Here is a 24,191-nt window from a genome sequence, read left to right as displayed (position 1 = left end):
CTATCTTATCACCAAAAAATATAGAATTGTCCCATTTTTTATAAAGGTATGCTTGATAAAAGTAACCCCACCCCCTCTCACACAAAAAATAGTTTTTCTAGTTATCTTTTCAAAAATCTAAATTTTCTAACTGATTTAAGGCGTTTTAGGCGTAATTTTATATGACTTTTCATGCAAAGATGGCAATGCCTGATTCACAACGTTATCCTAGAAATCTTGATTAATAATGTGAAAAGTTCCATAGTTTTTCTAAGTTTAAACGTTGATAGTTAGTTGATAGCAGTTGAGGAGTCAACACCTCTCTCTAGAGGAAAGCATGCAAGATGCTGTTAATTATAAGAGGACTAGGGCCAAATCCCTTATAGAACTTGTATGTTCGAGAGGAAACCTTTCGGGTTCCCGTTTGATAAATGTGGATGTCAAGTCTACTAGAAATATCGAGAATGGGTTTACACCCTTTGATTATTGTGGATGTTAAGTCTGCTAGAAATATCGGGAATGGGTTTACACCATTTAATTATTGTGAATTTTAAAAGTCTACTAGAAACATCGAGAATGGGTTTATACCCTTTGATTATTGTGGATGTTAAAAGTCTACTAGAAACAAAAATTGGATTAGACCCTTTGATGAGTGCGAAATGTGGATGTCAAGTCTACCTGCAACATCGATAATGGGTTTACACCCTTTGATTAGTCTGGATGTCAAGTCTATTAGAAACATCAAGAATATGCTGAAAAAGTCTGTATGCAGTTAGAATATGTTTTAATTACGAGCTGACCTGTTCTAAATATTGCTTACATTTTTATTGTTACCAAAATTTGATACTTTTCCTGAATCAACTTTTTAAGTGCAAGGAATTTATTCCTGAAAGAAAAATATTATCAAAAGTCTGACTATAGATTTCTTTAAAATAGCAGGTTTATGAAATTGGAGATTATGAGAGTGAATAATGAATACATCTAATATCATTCATAACAAAACAAATTTAAACTAAACCATTAATATATGTAATATGTAATATATGTATGTATATTAAATGTGTGTGAGTAAATCTTTTATAAAAATAAAAAATCTAAACATTGACATCTTACTTCATCAGACAAAGGTTTAAAGGGTACCATTGTGAATCGTGAATCTGGCATTGCCATCTTTGCACGGAGGGTCACTAATAATACGCTTCCTTACTGAATGTAAATAATATTGTAGAAAAATATAAATTTAAAAATGAAGTATTTTCTCCAGGATGTTAGGTTGTCCGTTATTCAGATATTAGGAACTATCAACAAAAGGAACAAAATAATGGTTTTTTTTTCAAATTATTTATTTTAACTGTATTTTTCAAAAAATGTAATTTTCACAGTAATCTCTTCAAAATGGAAGGAAATTTATTTTGTTCTAAATTTTTTAGTTTGTATCCCGAAAAGTGTCTAAAATTCAACCAATCAGAATGGCGTATGCAAAATCCCGAACAGCCAATCAGAAACCGGGAAATTAAAAATTTTGCGCGCTATTAAACGAGAGAATTTTCATTGGTCGGAATCCGGTAGGGATATCCAAAAAGCGTGTTTCCACCGTGGATATTCAGATAAAGTGATCGGTATAAAGATTATCCAAATCTAAAATTTTCAGCTCGTAATTATAAAAAGAACAAACATTATTGTTTGGATCAGATTTAACTATACCCTATCCTGTTCCCTGAAGTTTGTTCAGCAGCTCAAACATTTTGAACACCTAGTGTCCATCTTCAGGTGAAATGTATTTTTTTATTATTTAAGAACGGGCAGTGATACCCAGTACAAAGGATTAGATTTTAATGCAGTGCTTTGTATCTATTTCTTTTAAAGAAAAAACTGGACTTGCTAATATTTTAAACAAATAAAAAATTTGCATATTTCGTTTTTCGGTATTTTATTTTGTCTAGACCAGGAAGTTATAAAAAATTCTCATTAGATAAAAGTTGAGTGTTGTGTATTTGAAAGAAAAAAGTTTTTATCAGGTTTTAATTAATATTTTCCTCTTAGATATTTTCCTCCGGATCCGATCCAGGAAGCTAATATGTTGCGGAGCCTAAGCACTGCTTTAATGACGACCTGAAACTCCGTTAATATAACAATGTGAAATACCAAAAATATAGTCTTTCAAAAAAGAATCAAGTTTATAGTTTATTGTTACTTGTTAGATACAAGACAGAATACATTTTGTACAGTCTCTCTGCAGACTCATCCGTTCTGGGTAACCCTGACATTTTTACTTACCTTTAGGCTCTTTAATGTACAATTTAGGTTTCTGAAGATTAAAGATCCATTTTAAAATACTAAATTTTAAGTTCGTTGTTTGGCCATTAATCAAACAATTTACATCTAGTTTGGATCTGGTATCTTTCTATCTAGAGTTATCTATCTATCTATCTCGAGTTATCTATCTATCTATCTAGTCAAGCTACCGAGGTCTTGGTGCGTGAGTACGGGTTGACGGGTATGGTGCTGGAGCTGGTGAGGGAGATCTCTAGGGTGGACTCCAAGGAGCTCTCCAGGGATACTTCAGGAACCAGGTTAGTTGATTGATTGATTGATTGCAAAGTTACTGACAATCTAAAATCAATGAGAACAGAACCTAGGAGATCTTGACAATTTCAAATCAGTGAGATTAGAACTAAAGGAGGGGGGGGCTTGTGAAGTTTCATGACGTTCAGGAACTTGTTTTTAAATTTAAAATACGCCAAAGATTGTAAATAAGATAGTACAAGTTCATGGAGGACCGGGTCTGTGTAACTACTATGTAGTAAGAAGCCTTGATTAGTTTGAAAAAATTGATTGATTGATTGATTGATTATTAAAAGTGAGAAACTGATTGATTGATTGAAATGAGAACTTCATTGATTGATGTTTAGAGCTTACTCCCAGTTCTTGGCTGAACTAGCAGAGCGTATTCCCGAATATATCCGACCCTGTGTTTCCCTGCTCACTGCCCATCTTGACGGAGACTCATATTCTATGCGTAAATGCGTACTGGCGGTTCTAGGGGAAATTGTTATGAAGGTAATTGCGTACTTGTGATACTGAAGACTCATATTCTATGCAGAAATGCGTACTGGCGGTTCTAGGGGAAATTGTTATGAAGGTAATTGCGTACTTGTGATACTGAAGACTCATATTAATATTATATACGTAAATGCGTACTGGCGGTTCTAGGGGAAATTGTTATGAAGGTAATTGCGTACTTGTGATACTGAAGACTCATATTCTATACGGTAATGCGTACTGGCGGTTCTAGGGGAAATTGTAATGAAGGAAAATTATATTTCTGTTCTGATTTTAAAAATTAAAACTCGTTTTTTTGTAACCATTTTAGTTTTTCAAATTAGTAATTAAAGATTGATTTTGATTTATTTCTGTGAAGTTTTCCATTGTTTCTTATAAGCAAGAAATAGTTTGAATAAACAAAAACATGCTTACTAATTCATACTTGGTCAAACTTGAATTTGCGCTTACAGGCCCTTTAAGAAAAAATTTTATTTCACCATTTTATTTTTTTTTCTAATTGGTTATATTCCCTGCAGGTGCTGACCAAGGAGGATATGACCGACGCTGACCGTGATGACCGTGACAGTTTCCTTGAATGCCTGCAGGACCATATTCATGATGTGCATGCCCATGTCAGGTCCCACGCTCTCCAGATCTGGGCTAAACTCTGCACTAACAAGTGTATTCCTCTCACAAGGCAGCATCAGATACTGGAGCTTGCAGTCGGTAGATTAATGGTACCACTTTTTTTACATTTTCAAACTTTGTTAGTTTAACGTCCAGTTTTTATCCAGGGTCATTTTCTTTTCTTTCGAAAATAATTGTCCCCCCCCCCTTTCAGATAACAAATTATCATAATTTAGTTTGTAAGAATATTAAAGTTTTTTGTGTTGCTAAATTGCAGGCGGGAATACATGATTTTAATTGGTCAAATTGTACTAATGTTTGTGTATAAAGTACTGTGGTAGGCGTTAATATCAATATAATGAAGACGACTTTTTCATTTAAGTTTTATTGTTAACAAGCTTTTTTCGAATTACAAGCTGACACGTAATTAAAGAGAAAGAAGCCTTTTAAATTAACAGCTTTTATTTGTTTCCATTTATTTGTGTATTTATGCTGTTTAAAAGCTTGATATAAATCAAAATTGAGACCGAAAGTCGTCTTCATTGTATTGGTAATATCGCCTACCACCGTATGAGAGGGAAAATTTGTTAAATGTCGCATTGTTGGCTCCCCAACATCTTTTTAAATCCCCCCCCCCTTTTGAAACGGGGTTTAACGGTCTTTGTATTCAATGTGTTTCAGACTGTTCCATTGATACCTATTTTATAAAGTTTAACAAAAGCATGTTTAATATCTTGTTTCAGGACAAATCTTCAAATGTGCGAAAGGCCGCGGTTCAGCTTCTCAACACATTACTTCAGGTACATATTCTCTCTCTTTGTTGCGGTACAATCACCTTCCCCTTTCTATTTTATTCAGACATATGTTTTGGTATAATATTCCACAATCCTCGCTTCTCCGATTTTTTAAAGACTAATACATTTGTTTTTAATCTTTGTGACAGAAACAATCTCAAGAACTGACGAGGGTCAACCCAGACCAAAATATATTTTCAATAAATGTGGAACTAACATCTACTTGTTTACTCTACAGAGGTTTGGTCCATCACCATCACCAACTTCTAAAAATACATTTAGGGTTTTTTAAAAATAAGGGTTCACTAAAAACATTAATAACACTGTCCCTTTAATCCGTGTTTACTGTTTATTCTTACAAACACAGTCGAATTGAACAAAAGATACAAAGATTTTTTTCCAAAAATAATTCATGTCTAATTCATAATAATGCAAATATTTATCAACTAATTAACTAATAAACTAATCAATCACATTAATCAATAAGTAAATTAATTAAAATTAATCAAATCGTGAATCAAATAATTGATAATGAAAGATATATAACAGAGCACTTGGAAGCGTAATTGACCAACTAGAAACTAATTTCCGTTGTTTGGCGGTTATTCTTGAAGAGGACTCGGCCTAGACTTCTACGGTATGAAGGTTGATGTTTATTTATTTTACAGAGCAATCCCTTTGCCGCTAAACTACAGACAGAAGATTTAGAGGAAAGATTAGCGGAGGAGAAAACTAAACTAGCAGCCCTAGAACCAGAGGTTGGTGAGGGGTATATATTTGGGACACCCCCATTACTGCCGGAGCTGTGGGGGGGGGGAGGAGAAAACTAAACTAGCAGCCCTAATCTCCCCCTTCCCCTCCCACCGCCTGAGCTGTAGTGGGTGGGGTTGGGGGATTAAAAAAGTACAGTTGATACATTTTGGCAGAAATGATAAAAAACTCCTGAAAAATATACACCCCTTTATATACTTATTCATTAAGCCAAAAGATTATTTATTCATTCATTTTTGTATTCATTCGTGTTTTCATTAAATCTCGAGATTGCCTGCTCATTTCTTTTATTTATCTTATTTAGAAAATTATGGTTATTATCATAATGACCAGTATGACAATGTTATTGTATCGTTCGTTTTTTCTTAAATGTTTTTATCACATCTTTAATATTGTTTATATTACACTTTCCAAGTTATTGTTTTAGACTGAGTTAGAGCCTGTGGAGCAGTGGAATATGCTCAAGGGAGAGGTATTTCTATCCTTTCGTGTCTGATTTTGTCTTTTCACGTTATTGACCTTTTCCTGTCCTGTCCTGTCATATCATGTCATTTCGTGTTTTGACCTGTTCTTTATCCTTTCTTGTCTGATTTTTTCCTTTCATCCCCTTGTCCTTTCCTGTCCTGTCCCGTCCCAACCTTTCCTGTCCTGTACTCTCAAATATTGTCATGTCTTGTCAAATAATGCACTGTTTGTGTTTTCGACCTTTCCTATATCCTTTTTTGTCTGATTTTGTCCGTACATATTTTTGTCCTGGTCATGACTTGTCCATTCCTGTCCTGTCCTTTACCGTCTTGTCCTGTTCTACCCTGTCTTGTGAAATTCTTATACTTTATTATCTGCAATATCCTGTCCTTTATGCTGTCCTATTCTTTCATGGGTCCTATACTGTCATCATGTCCTGTCATGTTGTCCTATGCAGCCCCTTCTTTTCATATTCTGTCCTTTCCTGTCCTATCATGTCATTTTTTTTCTCTGTTATAATAAAATTATACAAATCGTCGTTCTTATCGGTCTTAAACAAGATTTTACTCAGTACTGAAAATAAACGATGAAATCTTTTTTCACTGTGTATGTGTAACTTAAACTAGACTTTTTAGTGCAAAGAATTTGGAATTTTATTAAGTCAATTTTTTTGTTTCTTAATTATTTTTTAGCTATGTCTTTGTTTTTATTTTATTGGCATTGTCTTTTGTAAATTTGATTTTTTCTAGTTTTTTGTTTTAGTTTTTACCGTTATTGATGAAATAAAACTATATTTTGTTAAAGGTTGAAGAAGGAATGGGTAAACCTGTTAAGAAATCAGATTCAGCCTGCAAGGTACAGATACACACTCTTTAAATTATTAAACTAATATTTATGTCAGAATCTCATGGCCTCAAATTTTGTTTTTAAAACCAAAAATATGTGTGAGAAAGTTTTAGAATTTATATAAGACAAAAATGGGACTAACGCTGTAATTTTAAGGAGCCCACCATTTAAAATAAGTTAATATCTGATTCACAACCCTACCCTTTTAAGCTTTTTCTGATTAAGAGATTGGCGTGTGACTGTAGGCCGACCCTAACAGACTGATTTGATTTGATTTGATTTGATTTGATTCGAAATTAGATATCCATCGTCTCTTTTTTAACAAATTGATTTTTTTCAATTGCGGTTTTTTTTTGTAAAGCCACTCGCGCATTTCTGCTTCAGAGAAATTCGTAAGAATTGTAACAAATAAACAAGTTAAAAAAAAAGACGATATTTTCCACTTGATTAAATAAAGTTTTAAAAGGTAGTGTTGTGAATTAGACATGCCCCCTTTTTTTAATGAAGGTTACTTGAACTGGATGGACAGTCCTTTTAATGAATGAAATAGAAGAAAATTTACTTGTATTTTGTGTAGGTTTGGGAAAGTGCCTGTGTAGGAGAATTAAATCACAGGTGGGGCATCTTTTTTTTATGAATTACAAATCTATAGTTTTGTCAACTAAATGGTTGAAATAAACATTTTTTATAAGAAATACACAGTAAAACTTTAAACAATCTAATAACTTTTTTGTTAGATAATACAAAGATTTTGTAAAAAAATAACCAAGGTTATAATGCAAGGAAAATTTGTTCAGATATGTACGCATCTTTGCAGTGTACTGTCTCTGGGAGGTAAGGTAAACACAAGACGGATGTCGAAGCCTGGCATGGGATCCATCTTTCACATAAAAAAAGAATTATTTGAATTATTAAAATTTAATGCGTTTAACCTCCTCGGATACTAAACGAACACTGATGCATCTATTCTTGTTTACAAATTCCGTCCAGAGAGAACTGGTTTCAATATGTACGCAGAGTATACGCAACTGCAATTAACGTTCCTTGCATTATAACCTTGGAGAGAACAATATTTTATACCTCGGCTAAGAATTCTCACCTTTAAAAAACAGAATTAACAATTAAGTTTTTATTATTTTACAAGTTTAAAAACTTATTCTTGATTGAAAATTTGAGATAAGATATACACTAAAAAAAAACAAGTTTACAATTACTAATTGATAATTATTTTAACAGTATAGTATAAAGAATTTAGGTGGAAAATAGCTTTTGGCTGTTGTGATTATTTTTTCCACCTAATTTTAATAATAACAAAACTTTTTATTCACATAGATTTGAGGAGTAATATTAGGGATGCTACAAATATTATGATTAATAATTCAAGGGACTGTTAGGGTAAAATAAAAGGGGTGTAGGCTACAGCCTAAAAGTTTTAACGTGGCCAAAAAAAGTTCTATCCGATGTCCCTGTCTAGAGAAAATTATATAAAAAACTGTGTCCAAGTTATACAAAAACTTATATTTTTGTGATATGGTATTTTGAATTAAAGTTTAAGCAGATCATATCATCATATACAGTAAATACGGAACGAATCTGAAAATTAAGAGTTCTAGGCTTTAATCTATATATCCCTTTTTTATTTTACCGTAAAATTCCCTTTAATGAAGACCATCTCCAGGATTGCCGGGTTCCTGGATAAGAAAGAGGGACACCGAGCACTTAATCTACTCAAGGAGAGCAGAGAGATGTTCCCTCAGGAGGAATTGTATAAACTTAGGTTAGATTATTCTGAAATTGTTTTCGAATAGTGATGATGAGAGTATGGATGAGGATGAAAACTCTGACAAGGAGGAGGATGATGAGGATGAACGGAACAAGGAGATGATGAAGGAACTTCTTGTCTTGAAGAAGGTTTATCTTGAGGCCAAGAAACCTATTGAACCTTCACTGTCTCAGAGTCAGAACAATAACCAGGTATGATTTCAAATCCGGAATGAAACTCAATTTTTTTGCGTACCTCTCATCCCCCCCCCTCTCACACTCAAATAAAACGGGAAAAAATGAGCTTTTCTCAACGTCAAAAAATTGAGGATTTACAAATTACTATTTACTAATTTTCGTGCTCTGGAAGTTATGAAGGCAAAATTTGTCTAGGAAACCCGTGATCAAGTAAAAAAAAATATTTTTCGAATAAGTAGTTGTACACAATTTTATCGTCTTTTGGGATGAAAATGCATGAATTTTTTCTCGAAAACTTCGCAAAATGGATTGTTTTTTTTACTTAATTGTCCCAAGGGACGTTAATTAACCTAACTTCTCTCTGTGAATCAGAGGTCGGTACTATCGGTCAAAAGTATTTAAACAATGTTTGATTAAAAATTGTGTGAAAAGTGAAATATAATGTTTTTCTTAAATGTTAGGAGGAGGTTTCTAAGCAGAAGATGCTGGTTCAGTATCTCACTGACTCTGTCAAGTTCAGCAAGATTATTCAGAAAAGGTTAGAATTATTTTTATCCTTTCTTATTTTAACTAGCAAGCTGTGACAAGCCTCCATTGTCAAACATTTCAATTTCAATCCACAGAACAGCTATAGCAGGTAATGTGTAGTCAATAATAGGCTGTTGTAAGGTACGCATTGTGACGCAATTCCTCCTGGTTGTACCTCTCCTAGGAATAGGAGGCCGGGCTGGTTTAGGATCGATCTTACCTGTAAGTGTAGGGTCGGATACAGTTGTAGGCAGTCTGAGTTGCCCCAGATGGGACTCCTTGCAGATCTAATTTTCGTAAATTCCTCGTATTTTAGGAACTCCTTAAAAAAATTCTCAGATTTCTTGATTAAAGGCTCAAAAAGTTCCCGACTGGGGCTTATGACTGTGATCTTTATTTAACAGCCTTACCCTGGACCGGACTCGGAACCGGATCAAGAAAACTGAAACAGCTGAAAAATTGTGCCATCAATATCAAATTGGGAAATTTTTAATTTTGACTATTAACTTATTTAGTTTGCCGACAGTGGCGGTGCTGCTTGGTTCAAAACAGACTTCAGATATTCAGGAGGCGATTGAGTTCTTCGTCAGTGCTTTCGAGTTCGGTAAAATCTTATTAATTCTTGCACACCTGGTTTAAAGGGACTCTGATCCGTTATTTACGGAGACCTTCCAGTTTCAGAGTTAGAATTCTTTTTCAAAATGGTTCCTTTTAAACCTTTATCTGTATAACAATGATGAAGATATCAACGGTGTTCTTTCTTTGAATATTTATATTTAATTCTGACAGGTATGATGAATGCTATGCTGGGAGTAAAGAAAATGCTAACTCTAATCTGGTCTAGAGAATCAAGCATTAAGGTAGAGTCATCTCTAGTTTGATTGATTGAATAGTAGATTTATTGATTTTTTGATTCATTTGATTCATTGAATTTTTGGTTTGTTGATTTGATTTGATTCGTTAATCGTTGTTTTGTTCATTCTTCATTCGTTTATTTTTAAATTCAATTGAACCCTATTAGTTGATTTTTATTTTATGAGAAATTCTTTGAGTGCTGCATTGATTGATTTTGTAAATTTTCCATTGATTTTACTTGTTAAAATTAAGAATTAAGTGCTTGATAGGGTTCATTTATGACTTGATTGATCATGATTATGTTCCCATAGGATGCTGTAGTAGCTGCATATAAGCGTCTGTATATTAATGTTGATGCTACCAATGCCAGAGCAGCCTCTGTAACTATTGCAAGGTACTATTCTTTAATCTTCCTCACCCTAGGTCAGATACAAATATTTTGAGATGCAAATAAGAACTTCAGTTCACCCATTTTATTAATTTTTATCTCTAAACTAGAGAATTACTTCTCTATTCATTAATTTCTACCTCTACACTAGAGAACTAGTTCAACTTCTTCTCCATATTCATTATTTTCTACCTCTAAACTGAAGAAGTAGTTCAACTACTTATCATTTTCATTAATTTCTACTCTACCCTAGAGAAGGAGTTGAACTACTTCTTTTTCATTAATTTCTACCTCTACACTAGAGATCTAGTTCAACTTTATCTCCATATTCATTAATTTTTACCTCTACACAAGAGAAGGCGTTTAACTTATGCTCCCTATTTATTAATTTCTACCTTTACTTTAGAAAACTAGTTCAACTTCTTCTCTCAATTTATTAATTTCTACCTTTACTTTAGAGAACTAGTTCAACTTCTCTCTATTTATTAATTTCTACCTTTAAACTAGAGAATTAGTTCAACTAACTACTTCTCACTTTTCATTAATGTTAACTTCCAAATTAGAATACTTTCAATTTTTGCTTGCTAGTTCAATTTCTTACCTGTATTCATAAATTCCGACCTCAGAAACCTGGTTGCCCTGGTCCGCCTGGCGACCCTGGGTGAGCTAGAGAGCTTGGAGAAGCTGATTGCCGAGCTGGTCGAGTCCAAGGATATAGGGAAAGGAGTGTTCACGGTTCTCTGGGAGTTCTTCACCGGCGTCCTACCTGGCTCTACGATAGAGGACGCACATCCAGCAATTATGCTGATTAGAATGTGCGCCTGTAGTGAGGTCAATATTATCTCATCTAATCTTCAGGTAAACATTAATTATTTAGTTTCAAAAATCATTTTCACAGATTGGGGGGGAAATAAAAATTTGTCGCTGTTTTCATTACCATTTTTCAAAAAGCATAAAGATAAAAACGTAACGGCGTGGGTATTATTTTCTCGATAAAATCATCCGCCCTCTTCAAATATATTTAACTATGTTAGAAAGGTTTATACTAAATTGGGGAAAATAAGGGATATTTGGGATCTTTAGATTGATTGATTAATTGATTGATTGATTGATTGATTGATTGATCAATCATTTTCTAATTAAGTTGATTATCGAACATGGGCTTGGAGAGAAGGGAGAGAATAATTTCCAGCTAGCTCATCATAGGTAATTTAAACCTCTATTTGTCCATCTATCTAACTAACTATCTAACTAACTATCATACTTTCGATCTATCTAACTATTTATCTATTTATTAAAAAATTTATCTATCCATCTATCTATCTAGGATGATCCTGATCCTCCGTTCAAGTTTAAGAGTGATCATTTGATCTTCTCCAGGTAGAATTCAAATTAAAATCTTCTCAGAACCAATTACAGGGATATATATTTTCTAATGTAAAATCCCCTCAACCTCAAAAATAGTCGGGTTCAATTTTTTACGTTTCTAATTTCTGTCGTTTTTTCATTATTATTTGAGAATTTTGTTTTGGAAGATATCAGGTTTCATTTTTATTCCGTTTCCCTGGCCCTGTCTTTCTAACCCCCCCCATTGAATNGGGGGGGGGTTGTTTTTTATAAAATATGAACCCCCTTTTTAAAGGATGGAGAAACTGTTAGTGGACGGGCTCTACAACAAGCTGGATCCCCACTATATGCCCATGGCCAAGTCTATTATCAAGGTAATAATATTCTTAACCTATCCTATCATCCATAATTCACAACACACAAATGATCCAACGGTTGCAAACTTGCAAGCTCTCGCAAAAATCGATGAGAATGTTGCTAATTACTTCTATGATACTGAATTTGAAAAGTTAACATGCCTACGGCTTCACAAATGGAAGTGAGTTTGTGAGGTCAAATCTAAGGACAAGGCTTTGCGATACTTTAAAATTGGTGCAACTTTTATATTTGTCTGGATCTGTGTGAACAGTAATAGCAACATTTTGATCTTTTAAAAATAATTTAATTTAAAATTTAAAACAGAAAACAGCAAAATTTTACATTTTATCCCATAAATGAAAGAAATGTTAATAAAGAAATTAAACGCCAGAAAGAGTGTTGGGAAACCCCACGGACGACTGATATTTTATAAATATGAAATGTTATTAAATATTTTAATGTTTATTTAGTTGGTTTATCAGCTGGGGGAGGGGCCGGATACATTTATGGGCAATGTTGTCAAACAGGTAAATAGTTAAATCATTACTTTAGGGGTTTATATTTTCTTGTATACACATTTTTTCAAAAATGTTATGTTCTTTTGTGTGGAGCTAAAAAAATTTATTTGGAAGGTTTAAATCTCGGAATAGATGAACTTTTGGGTAAAAAGTATCAAAAAGGGCGAACAAAAACTTTTTTGTTTTGTCTATCAATTCATCAATGTATTTATCTATCTATCTATCGATTCATTCTGTGAATCCATTCTTATAACATTCCATATATCTTCATCTATTCCTATAATCTATCATATACCCTACGGTGACATGGAAACGCCTCAACACGGAAACGTCTCCACACGGAAATGCCTCAAAAAAACAGAATCATAAAACTAATTTAATGTCGTCTTCTCTCAACTTAAAATTAAAAAGACTATATTCTAACGATTTTCACAGCCATGGCCGCAGCGCTCTGCCTCATAGCCTGTTCTAGCCGCAGCGCACGGCCCCCTACAATAGCAAACACAACAGTCAAGCGGGAGGGAGATTCTCGTTGTCAGCACTTAATTATATGTGTAATACATTTGTTTGGCAACCAGCTGACAAAAGAAATCGGACCGGTGACATGGCTCAAATTTGGTCGTGTGTCCGACGTTGTCAGGCTGAAAAGCCTTGATCTAGAAGGGATTGTGATGGCATACCCCTCATAGGTCAAGGAGCTATTGGACACCTCCCTTGTTTCTTATATAATATGATATGATATCCATCAATCTATCAACCTGTCTAATATCTCTCTATCTATCCATCAATCTATCTTTCTATCAATTTATCTGTCTATATTATCTGTCAAAATTTAAAGTGGTCAGCGATTATATCACGACAATGAAGACGACTTTTTATTGATAGTGCATTGATTCCCAATAAACAATTTAAAATTAAAAGTTTACATTTAAACAAAAAGAAGCTGTCAATCAACAAATTATCTATTTGAAATATTTAAGTTATTGAAAGCTTGGTGAAATCAAAATTGAAATCAAAAGTCCTAATTGTACTGATATAAACGACGACGACTGTATCTTGTATATATATAAAGTTGTAATATCTGTTTTGTCTGGATGTATGTCTAGTCCTCTTGGCCGATTTGCCTCAAATTTAGATTGTGGAACTCGGGAGAAACACAGGAATGTTTAAGTTTGATTTCGAGATTCAAAGTTCAGTGAATATACTGATATAGGGAAAAATAGCTAAAATCGTAATATATTTCCAAATTGCGGGTAAACGGTCGTTTCTCAAGATACTATAAATATCTTTCTAGATCTGTGGTAGAGTACAGAAGGATAAACCTGAGCTAGGAGAACAAGTTGTTCCAGTTTATGTTCTCAGTCGTCTTTGTTTCCTTGTTGGAGAAATATCATTGAACCATCTCAACTATCTAGGCAACCAATCGATCAATCATCCAATCAATCAATCATTTTTCAATCAAGCAATATGAATATTGAATAATATACCTTTTATCCAGTAAATCTCAACAATAATCTACTCCTCAACCAGAAATATAAAAATTCATTCAAATTTATAATCAACCCACTTTTTTAAATAAACAATTAACCAACCAAAACATCTAGAAATAAAATGTTATTAATTTATTAATCAATCAATCAGATTTGTTATCATCAAATCAAACAATTTTTAATGCAAAATAATTTAGATTTTCTAAAGTGAAAAAAATCTATTTTTACCTTCAAAAAGTTTTTCTATTTATTAATTTGATTTGATTAATTAATTAATGAACTGTTTAGTTTTGATATTCTAATAATTCTAATTTCTACTCTTTACAGATGTACACATTTTCAACGACCTCTAAGATTGATTATTGTTCTGTTTACAGATGTGAATGTATTCAATGAACTCAAGCGTAGAAATTATCTCAGAGAAGAAAAGGTTTGTTTTACTCAATTAGAATATATAGCACGTTTTTAGGTAAATTTTCAGAAAGAACTTCTATAACCTTTTTATCATGGAATAATGGTATTTCCTTAATTCATTTCCTTATTTTTTGTGAAAAATTACTAATTTTCATTATATTTGACCTAGACTTTTTTGGAATTAAGGTGATGTTATATATATTAATATAACAAAAATTTGACAAATTAATACAATAAATCATTATTCTATATAATAAAGCTCTTCGCTCATATATATATATATTTATTTATTTACTAATTTGACAAAACTTTAACAAATTAATACAATAAGTTATTAATCTACATAATAAATCTCTTCGCTCAGCTATATATATATATATTTATGTGTGTGTGTGTGTGTGTGTGTTAACCAAATTGGTCGAATTTTTGTTGAGGGAACCCTTGAGTACCACGGGGGTTACATGGGCTATTAAGTGTTTTGAAAATTCCAAGGGCAACGTAGGGCACTTCAGCTAGTAATATCATAAAACTTGAATCTAAAATAAAATTATAATTATTGTGCTATGCTATCTAAATATAAATTTATATAAAGATGGAGAAGGATAAGAAAGCTAAGAAAGCTGCGGAGAAGAAGAACAAGAGATTGTCTGTTGTTCGTTCAACTGCGCTCAGCACCCCTGCAGGTTTAGTCTTGTACATAAACGACAATTTAAAAAAAAAATTATTCCCCCCCCCCATCTACGAAAATAGATTTAGTTTTTTTCCTCAAATGTTATTTTTTTTATTTATTCGCTGAATTTGGAAAGTTAAAAGTTATCAAAAAGGATGAAGAAAAAAACTTGCCTTTTGATTTCTAAAAGGGTTTTTAAAGGATTAAAAAATGTCCAATCTTTCATTTTTTCTACCATTAAATTCATTCTTGAAAATATATATTTTTTACTAATAAAACCAAACAATGTCCAAAAATATATTTGACAAAAATATAACCATCCAAAATATTTTCATTCCAAAATAAAACCCTTTAGTGTTCTATAGCTCTAAAAGCTTGGATCAACGTCACAATATACATTTATGCTGAGCCTGAGCTTATTAAATAACTCTGCCTTATTTATGAAAAAAGCTCCTTAAACCCCTAAATCAAAGATGCATGAATGATGATATAAATATTGTTCCTTCTTCTAGGAGCGAGTGTTGACGATGATGAGAGTTTAGTTGGAGCAGAGGCTGATGATGCAGAGGCGGATTTCATTCGAAAGGTTTGTCGAATTTTGAGCTTTGTATTTTTTTTAAAAGAAAATCATCAACTTTGTAGACAATAATAATATGACAATAACAACAAAACATTAATATTATGATATTGATGATAATGATGTTAATGATGTATTACTGTCCGAAAAAGACTTTTTGAAGTAGAATCAGTAAAAATTACATCAAAAAATATTTTTCGGGCCGCATTTTGACAGTCAGGTAGTTGACTTAGGGGTTTGATTTTTTGCTACTACAGGTTTCATGACTGTTAAAGAAAATTTTAAAAAATTTTGAGACCATGTCATATACTGTTAAAAAAATATCGTCAAAAAACCCAGAATAAGCAGATATCTAATTACATTAGTAATGGTTTTAAATAATTTAATAAGCAGATAAAAGCCTTGAAACAAATTTTTTGTTTAATTTAAGACCTGTGAATGCACTTGATTTCTACAATTTCTTAAATTTGATTTGCTCAAAATTCCCTAGGTGGCATTTTCTGAAAATTGAGAATATAACTCAGTAGCCTGCATAACCCAAAGAAAAAGTTTAGGTTTTTTGACTTGAAACCTGATGGTCCATTTTCAGCAGTGTGCAATGTAAACATTCAAATTAACCGTGATAATAACGAAATACTTCATTTATCCGTGTTTAAAAAAAATTCTTTTAACAAAATATCATTTGTTTCTACCATCAACCCCAATAAGATGTAAAAAAATATTCTAAATATCCTTGAGGCTTTACTACTAACAGATGACCAAACCTTTTCTTCAAGCAAGTTATTGTATGAGTTATCATTTACTGAACCTTGAAACCAGTGGATAAGTAGAAACCTGCCATAACAAATCCAGCCCAAGTCATTACCTTTGATGCCCCTTGAACTCTTATTACTTCTTCAAGATTGGAATTCTGAATTTTCTTTGTACACAACAAAATTTTCATACTTTGATTACTCAAATTTTTCATCACATTGGAAAAGTTCCAAACAATAACAAAGCTACAGTAAGTGGTAAAATTGGCCTGATTAAAAGGACACCCTGTAATAAGGAAAAAGTTGAGAAATAATTTTGTAATTTATCATTAAACACTCTTTAGTAATTAGATAAGAAATTTTAAATTCCTTTTTATAAACTTTTCTCATATTTGACTGTTTATTAACGTTTTAAAACTAGTTATTAAATATTTATGAAATTTTTTATAATTTACTTTCCGTATACGAATTGATTACTCTGGAGTATTCATTCCAAATTTACCTCTGGAGGAAAGAAATAAGAAATAAGCGCAGGGAAGAGAATTTAAAAAAAGAAAACTGGGAAAGATCGCCAAAAAATTATTTTAAGAGAAATCTGTTAAGAATATAAAAAGGGTTATCAGATTGAAATCGTTTATTTCTTGAATTTTTGTTTTATTTTTGTGATATCCAGGTGTAGTGCTAGCATGGCTCTGTGTAAGTATATGCTGCTGAGTTCTGAGTTTGCGGATCAGCATTTACGTCTTATATTCACTATGCTGGAGAAGGATCCAGAACCCATCATAAGGTAAATCGGGAGGGGAGGGGTGTGGTTTCCAGCAAAAAGCTGATTCGTCCATTAAGTTTTATCTTTGTGTTCCCACTTAACGAACATTTAGTTTCTTATCGGAATGTTTAAAAATTCAGTATTGTATATTAATATTTTTGTTATAGAGCCAACCTGATCATAGCCCTGGGAGATCTATCCAACAAGTTTCCAAATAATCTTGAACCCTGGACACCGAAGATGTATGCTCGACTACATGATGATTCTATCCAGGTATACCTTAACATACAGGAATAATCATGAACCCTGGACACCGAAGATGTATGCTCGACTACATGATGATTCTATCCAGGTATACCTTAACATACAGGAATACTCTTGAACCCTGGACACCGAATATGTATGCTCGACTACATGATGATTCTATCCAGGTATATTTAAACATACAGGAATACTCTTGAACCCTGGACACCGAAGATGTATGCTCGACTTCATGATGATTCTATCCAGGTATATTTAAAGTTTAAACATACAGGAATAATTTTGAACCCTGAACACCGAATATGTATGCTCGTCTTCATGATGAATCTATCCAGGTATACCTTAACATACAGAAATACTAAAAACACCCCATAAACCCATTGTCTTCTGGAGAAAGCTGGCTTCATCAGCAATATCTTCTTTTACGTTATCAAGTCAGAAAGTCAGTAAAGGTAAAAACTTGAGGGTCAGAAAGTTTAAATGTCACAAGGTCACCAGGTCAATTTGGCTGATATTAAATCGGTCAAATGGTTCATTGACTGCACGCAGCTTTGCCAACAGCATATCCTGGCCGTAAACCTGCGTATACAAATGGAATAAGTCTGAGGGGTGGGATTCTGTAGTCTCTAGGGGCAGGAGGTGCATACGCGACATAATAGAGTAGATGGTCAAGAGATCATATGGTCAGAATGTTGAATAGTTGGAAGGTCAGATGATTTAAATGTCCATTGGTCATGCAAAATGTCCTAAGGTTAGAATGTTCCAAGGTCAGATAGTCAAATGGTTAGAATGTCAAAGGTAAGATATTTCTTCAGAATGTCAAAAGTTCAGAAAGTCATAAACCGTAATGTCAGATGGTCAAATGGTCAGATATTCAAAATGTCCGATAGTCAAAGGGGTCAGAAAGGTTGGAATGTCGAAAGGTCAGGATTTCTTTTTCTGAATGTCAAAATTTTGATTCATTGATCGTATATTTCCAGGTTCGGAAGAATACCCTGACCGTGTTGACCAGGTTGATCTTGAACGACATGATCAAGGTGAAGGGACAGATCAGCGACATGGCCTTCTGTATTGTCGACGATATCGACAAGATATCCGCCCTCGCCAAGATTTTCTTTGCCGAGCTGGCTAAGAAAGGTAAGAATTAAATGTCTGCAGTTTTTGTTTCTTTTTTGAGCTTTTGGACGAAATGTTGTAGTTTTGTGTTGCGAATCCCGGGATCAAGGATTGATCATCATAATATGCAGATCTACGGATTAATCTAATTCTTCTTCGATATCTCGTAGTGCCAGTACTTTCAAGGGATAATCGAGGGATTAAGCATTGATCTTCATATTATGCAGATCTACGAATTAATCTAATTCTTCTTCGATATCTCGTAGTCCCAGTACTTTCAAGGGATAATTGAGGGATTAAGCATTGATCTTCATAATATGCAGATCTACGGATTAATCTAATTCTTCTTTGATATCTCGTAGTGCCAGTACTTTCAAGTGATAATTGAGGGATTAAATATTGATCTTCATATTATGCAGATCTACGAATTAATCTAATTCTTCTTTGATATCTCGTAGTGCCAGTACTTTCAAGGGATAATTGAGGGATTAAATATTGATCTTCATATTATGCAGATCTACGGATTAATCTAATTCTTCTTTGATATCTCGTAGTGCCAGTACTTTCAAGGGATAATTGAGGGATTAAGCATTTATCCTCAAATGTATAAGTGCCCACAATGGATATCGAGATCTAGTGTTCAAGTTCGACGATACTAAAGCTCCAACCTAAAGTTACTTAAAATTTGATTTCCCAAACTTTCATAGTCTTCATCTAACTATCTATCTATCTATCCATCCATTTATATATCCATCTACCTAGCTGTTCATTTATCTATCTATCCATCTATTTATCTATCCATCTAGTCACTTATCTAGTCTATCTATCTTCTTATGTATGTATCTATCTATATATCTTAGGAGACACTCTTTACAACGCGATGCCTGATATAGTATCCAGTCTATACATCTCACTATCTATATATCTATTTATTTATCTATCTATCTACTATCTATCTATCTAATATTTATCTCTGTATCTATCTATCTACTATCTATCTCTGTATCTATCTATCTACTAACTATCTCTATATCTTTTTATCCATCTATCTATCTGTTCATCTATGCGTGTTAAAGTATCCCGTCTATCTATCTATCTATCTATCTTAGGAAACACCCTGTACAACGTGATGCCTGATATAGTATCCCGTCTATCTGACCCCGAGGTTGGTATTGCGGAGGAGAACTTTAGAACTATCATGAGATACATCATTGGGCTTATTGAGAAGGATAAACTTCTTGAGTCATTGGTCGAGAAACTCTGCCACAGGTCAGTCCAGAAACTGCTAGCTAAAAAAATCGTAACAAATTTTCCAAAAAACCAGTCAAAATGTAAGTTTAGAAAAGGGGATATTTTTAGTTTAGTTCGGAGATAAGCGCTGAACGGGTTGTCTTCCTGCAGCCTTAAAAAGATGCTTAAAAATGTCCGTTTTTCATAGAACCTATATCTCTTTCACACTCCATAAAGCTTTTATTACTTTTTTTTACCATTACAAATAAATCTAATTTTATTTTTAAAAGTTGTTAGTTCATCGTTGAAAAATACTAAAAATCCACCACCAATTTATATTAAATATAACTTTCCTTATCCTTTCCTTTCTTTTTCCTTTTATTTCTATTTTTATATTTTTTTAGAATTGGGGGGAAATATTCCCACAACCTCTACTTTTAGAGGTTTTTAAATATTTTCTCCTGAAACACTTATGTTTTTGTTATATTTCATAAATAAATAATTTTTTACTTTTTACTGTACTTAACAACAAAGAAATTAATGATAATAATTTTTAAAAAAATATTAATAACACTGAAAATGACAATTACAAAGATAATAATGATAATAATTAATTCAGTTATGATAATAATGATAATAATGATAATCTATCCCTAGGTTTCGTGCTACACGAACGCGACGACAGTGGAGGGATATTGCCTTCTGTCTTTCTCTCTTCAACTACAGCGAGAGAGCATTCAAGTAATATTTTTAACTTGCTTAAGTGCCAAGCATTGCCCCTAAAATAGATTTTTAAAAATCGAATATTTAAAAAAGTTTTTTTTTTAAAGAAAATAATGAACCTCTTTGCTCATTTATATTTACATATGTTAGATATAGCTGGCCAAACGACTGAACCAAATTGGCTGAATTTTTTTATGCCATGGGTGCACGGGGGCTACAAAAAATTCATGCGTTTTTTAATTCACGGACAACGCCGGGCACTTCAGTAAGAAACATATAGGTTACTAGGCTTTTTTGGTGCTTCGCGCCCATCTTCTATTTCAGCTTTTAATTGTGGCTTTATCTCTGAGCATCTTCTCTTTGAGCAGTAAAAAAAGGTTTACGGATTTCATAATATTTTTTTTGCTAATATTTAAAATTTTACAAAAATAAACAATTTTTAACACAAGATCACATTTAATAGACTACATTCAAGGCTTATAACCACATTTAATAGACTACATTCCAAGCATAAGACCACATTTAATATACTACATTCTAGGCATAAGGACCACATTTAATAGACTACATTCCAGGCATAAGACCACATTTAATAGACTAGATTCGAGGCATATGACCACATTTAATAGACTACATTCAAGTTATCAATTTGACTTTTTATCAAGTTTGTTGAAGTTTCAAACCCGGTAATTGAACTACCTCAATGCTTCAAGTGATTGTTTATTATTACACTACTAAAAAGTATACTCTAGTTGTTAATATAGTTATTAGTTTATTAGTTATTAATTTAGTTATTAATTTCAAGTAACCCTTCATGCAAAGATGGCAATGCCCGATTTATAACGGTACCCTTGTAACCTTCTACAAAATCAAAAATGTGGTTAACACGTTGTTTTTCGTACTAGAAAATGCGCAAGTCACTTTTAAAAAGAACCCACAAATTGAAATAAGCAGTTTTCACAAACAAAAAAATGGATTTCTAATTTTTGCTTGAGCAGACAAAGCTTTTAAGGGTATTGTTGTAAATCGGGCAGTGCCTTGAAGGGTCACTTGAAATTATGCTTACCGGCCCTTTCAGTGACGGGCAGTAGCTGTGGGTTTTGTTTCTAATGTTTTCTAATGTANGGCAGTAGCTGTGGGTTTTGTTTCTAATGATTTCTAATGTAAATTATTAAGGTCTGCGTAAAGGTGCTGGCCAAGGACCTGTTGGTACCAGCAGGGTGGAGGTTAAACAACTACTAGACGAACTTGAAGCTAAGGTTGGTATTACTCTAGTTTTCATGATTGTATAATCTATAAGATTTCCTTTAGTTTTCTTTCATTATTTTAAGATTTTAAAAGTTGACATTGTTTTCCATATTTTTGTGGTTACCTTAATTTATTTAAAAAATTTATGCGCGCGTGTTTATTTTACATTTTTTTAGGTGGAAGAAGCGCGCGCCAAAGGTGTTGAGGATGATACTGCAGATAAGCGCGCAGCTGAGGCTCGAGCCGAGCGCTGCAAGAAGAAAGGGAAGAAGGGTCGGAAAGCTGATAGTTCGGATGATGAGGTGGAGATAGAAGTACAGGAGACGGGAGAAAGAAGGAAATCTTCAAGGTATCAGTTAAGAAAACATGCCTATTGCCTAATCCGCAATTTTATATATTGAAACCACTGTCGGAATATTGTTCGAGATACCCTTTTTTCTTCTGAAAATTTATAACTTTCATGTTTTCCTATTAAATTGCAGTTTTTAGGTTTTAATTGCTCATTTTTAATGAAATAGTTTTTGTGGATTGAGTTTATATTTCTTTAATCTTGTAAGTTGGTAAGAAGTTTTAAACCTTTGGATAACATGAAGCTTTAAGCATTATATTATTTTAGAAGATCCGCAGCCAAGCCTAAAAAGGTTGCTGAGGAAAGTGAGGAAGAAGAAGACGAAGAAGACGAAGAAGATGAGGAGGAAGAGGAAGAAGATGAAGATGGTGAGGACCAAGAAGAAGATAATTCTCGTGGAAAGAAGAAGGAAGATAAAAAGAAGAAGAAAGAATCTGATGACGAACAACCTGAAAACCGACGAAGAAAGGATAAAGACCAAGAAGAGACCCCGGTCAAAGGAAGAAAAGAGAAGAAGGCGGAAGAACTTAAGAAGAAGAAAAGCAGAGTTATAGACTCTGAGGAAGATGAAGAAGAAGAAGAACCAAAAAGAAAGGAAGAAACTCCGGCTAAAGGAAAGAAAGAACAGAAAGAAAATGAGAAGAGAAAGAACAGCAGAGTTGTAGAATCAGCAGATGATAAAGAAGAAAGCAGAAAAGTAAGAGGAAGGAATATTGAACCAACACCAGCAAAGGGAAAGAAGAAAGAGGACGAAAAGAAGAAGAAGAGTAAAGAAGTAGCATCCGAAGAAGAAGATGAAGAACCAAAGAAAGGACGTAGAGGAAGAGAAACAGAATCAAGTGCGGAAGATAGCTCCCAAGAGAGAGAGAAGAGAAATACTTTCCTATATTATTGTGTCTAATGTCATTTACAATCATTCTATCTTTCAATTTCAGTTCACATATACATACAGAGAAAATCTGAACTGGAAACACATTCCTGATTGAAACTGCGTTCCCAACTTAGAACGTGTTTTTGAAAATAAGAACGCGTTAACGATTTTTACCATTCTTTTCAAGCAATTCCTGTTCCATTCCATTCCGTTCCAAAAATTTTAAGAACGCGATCTAAGCGTTAGTTTTTTTTTGGAACGATGGGATCGTTCTTGATCGTTTCGTTCGTTCTCGGAAAAGAACGATCTTTCCACCAGGAACGCGCCCAGCCCTACCTGTCAGTCTTCCATTCTTTAGAGAAACTTGATTCTCTACAAATACTTTTAATCTCTACCATTACCTGTCTAGACCTACCTTATATTTTACCTGTAGAAAAATGCCTAACTCCACTTACTTTATGCTGCTTCAATCTATCACAAACTCTATCCTCTCCACCTATACTGGTATATAAGATCCGTAAATAACAAGAGTCTGTCCTGAACTGTCTATTTAGCTATAAAAAGGTGCAGGTAAATAAGTTGACCGCAACTAGGGTTAAGAAACTAGATAACGTATATTTACGGGTTACAAAGATATAAATGAAATATTGTTTTATATTACATATTCAACTACCCTTTGATTCAACTTCAGTTAACAATATACCTATCTTCCAACCCTTGTATACATCAGAGACGACTGTACGGATTTTAAGCTGTCTGTTTTCTTATATTCATTATTCCCTGCAACTGTAAACTTGTTTCTTTCTCTGCCAAATCTTTAAATAAACCAATAAATTTCTTACTTTATCTATACCTTGGGATCATCATATTTGAAGAGTTTACGGTCGTCTTTACAGTCTTATTCTTTATAGGTATCCCTGTATGTACCTATCTACCTTAATTTACCATGTACCTACCTTCCTTCTTTGTAAATTACCATGTACCTACCTTCCTTCCTTGTAATTTTCTATGTACCTACCTTCCTTCCTTGTAATTTACCATGTACCTACCTATCCACCTTTATAATTTACAATGTACTTACCTTCCTTTCTTGTAATTTATCATGTACCTACCTATCCACCTTTATAATTTACCATGTACCTACCTTCCTTCCTTGTAAATTACCATGTACATACCTTCCTTCCTTGTAATTTACCACCTACCTACCTTCCTTCCTTGTAATTTACCATGTACCTACCTATCCAC

At 33.2% G+C, this 24,191-nt stretch overlaps 2 protein-coding genes across 2 annotated transcripts; both read left to right on the top strand.

Moving 5' to 3' along the window:
- Positions 1-1,188: 1,188 nt before the first annotated feature.
- Positions 1,189-20,529, top strand: LOC111717157 (condensin complex subunit 1). The gene is made up of 30 exons (XM_023492666.1): positions 1,189-1,290; positions 1,672-1,749; positions 2,436-2,552; positions 2,892-3,039; positions 3,561-3,761; positions 4,395-4,451; positions 5,114-5,203; positions 5,644-5,688; positions 6,486-6,536; positions 7,105-7,142; positions 8,206-8,304; positions 8,336-8,501; positions 8,948-9,024; positions 9,530-9,618; positions 9,804-9,874; positions 10,181-10,263; positions 10,884-11,115; positions 11,402-11,463; positions 11,584-11,637; positions 11,900-11,978; positions 12,432-12,488; positions 13,774-13,894; positions 14,347-14,399; positions 14,976-15,066; positions 15,566-15,660; positions 16,997-17,169; positions 17,316-17,421; positions 18,390-18,546; positions 19,635-19,794; positions 20,413-20,529. Exons 1-30 carry the CDS (start codon positions 1,226-1,228, stop codon positions 20,498-20,500), a joined length of 3,003 nt encoding a protein of 1,000 aa, XP_023348434.1. The 5' UTR covers positions 1,189-1,225; the 3' UTR covers positions 20,501-20,529.
- Positions 20,530-20,677: 148 nt separating this feature from the next.
- Positions 20,678-22,951, top strand: LOC111717156 (vicilin-like seed storage protein At2g18540; the record flags this gene model as incomplete). Its single annotated transcript, XM_023492665.1, is given in 4 exon segments — positions 20,678-20,681; positions 21,655-21,737; positions 21,903-22,075; positions 22,343-22,951. Coding segments are annotated over 4 exon segments (869 nt in total), but the record flags the coding sequence as incomplete, so codon positions are not given.
- Between the last annotated feature and the right edge of the window lie 1,240 nt (positions 22,952-24,191).

The sequence above is a fragment of the Eurytemora carolleeae genome, unplaced genomic scaffold (assembly GCF_000591075.1).
Source record: "Eurytemora carolleeae unplaced genomic scaffold, Eaff_2.0 scaffold2186, whole genome shotgun sequence".
NCBI lineage: Eukaryota > Metazoa > Arthropoda > Copepoda > Calanoida > Temoridae > Eurytemora > Eurytemora carolleeae.
The sequence above is the reverse complement of the archived record's forward strand: the minus strand, read 5'-3'. Positions and strand labels throughout refer to the sequence as shown.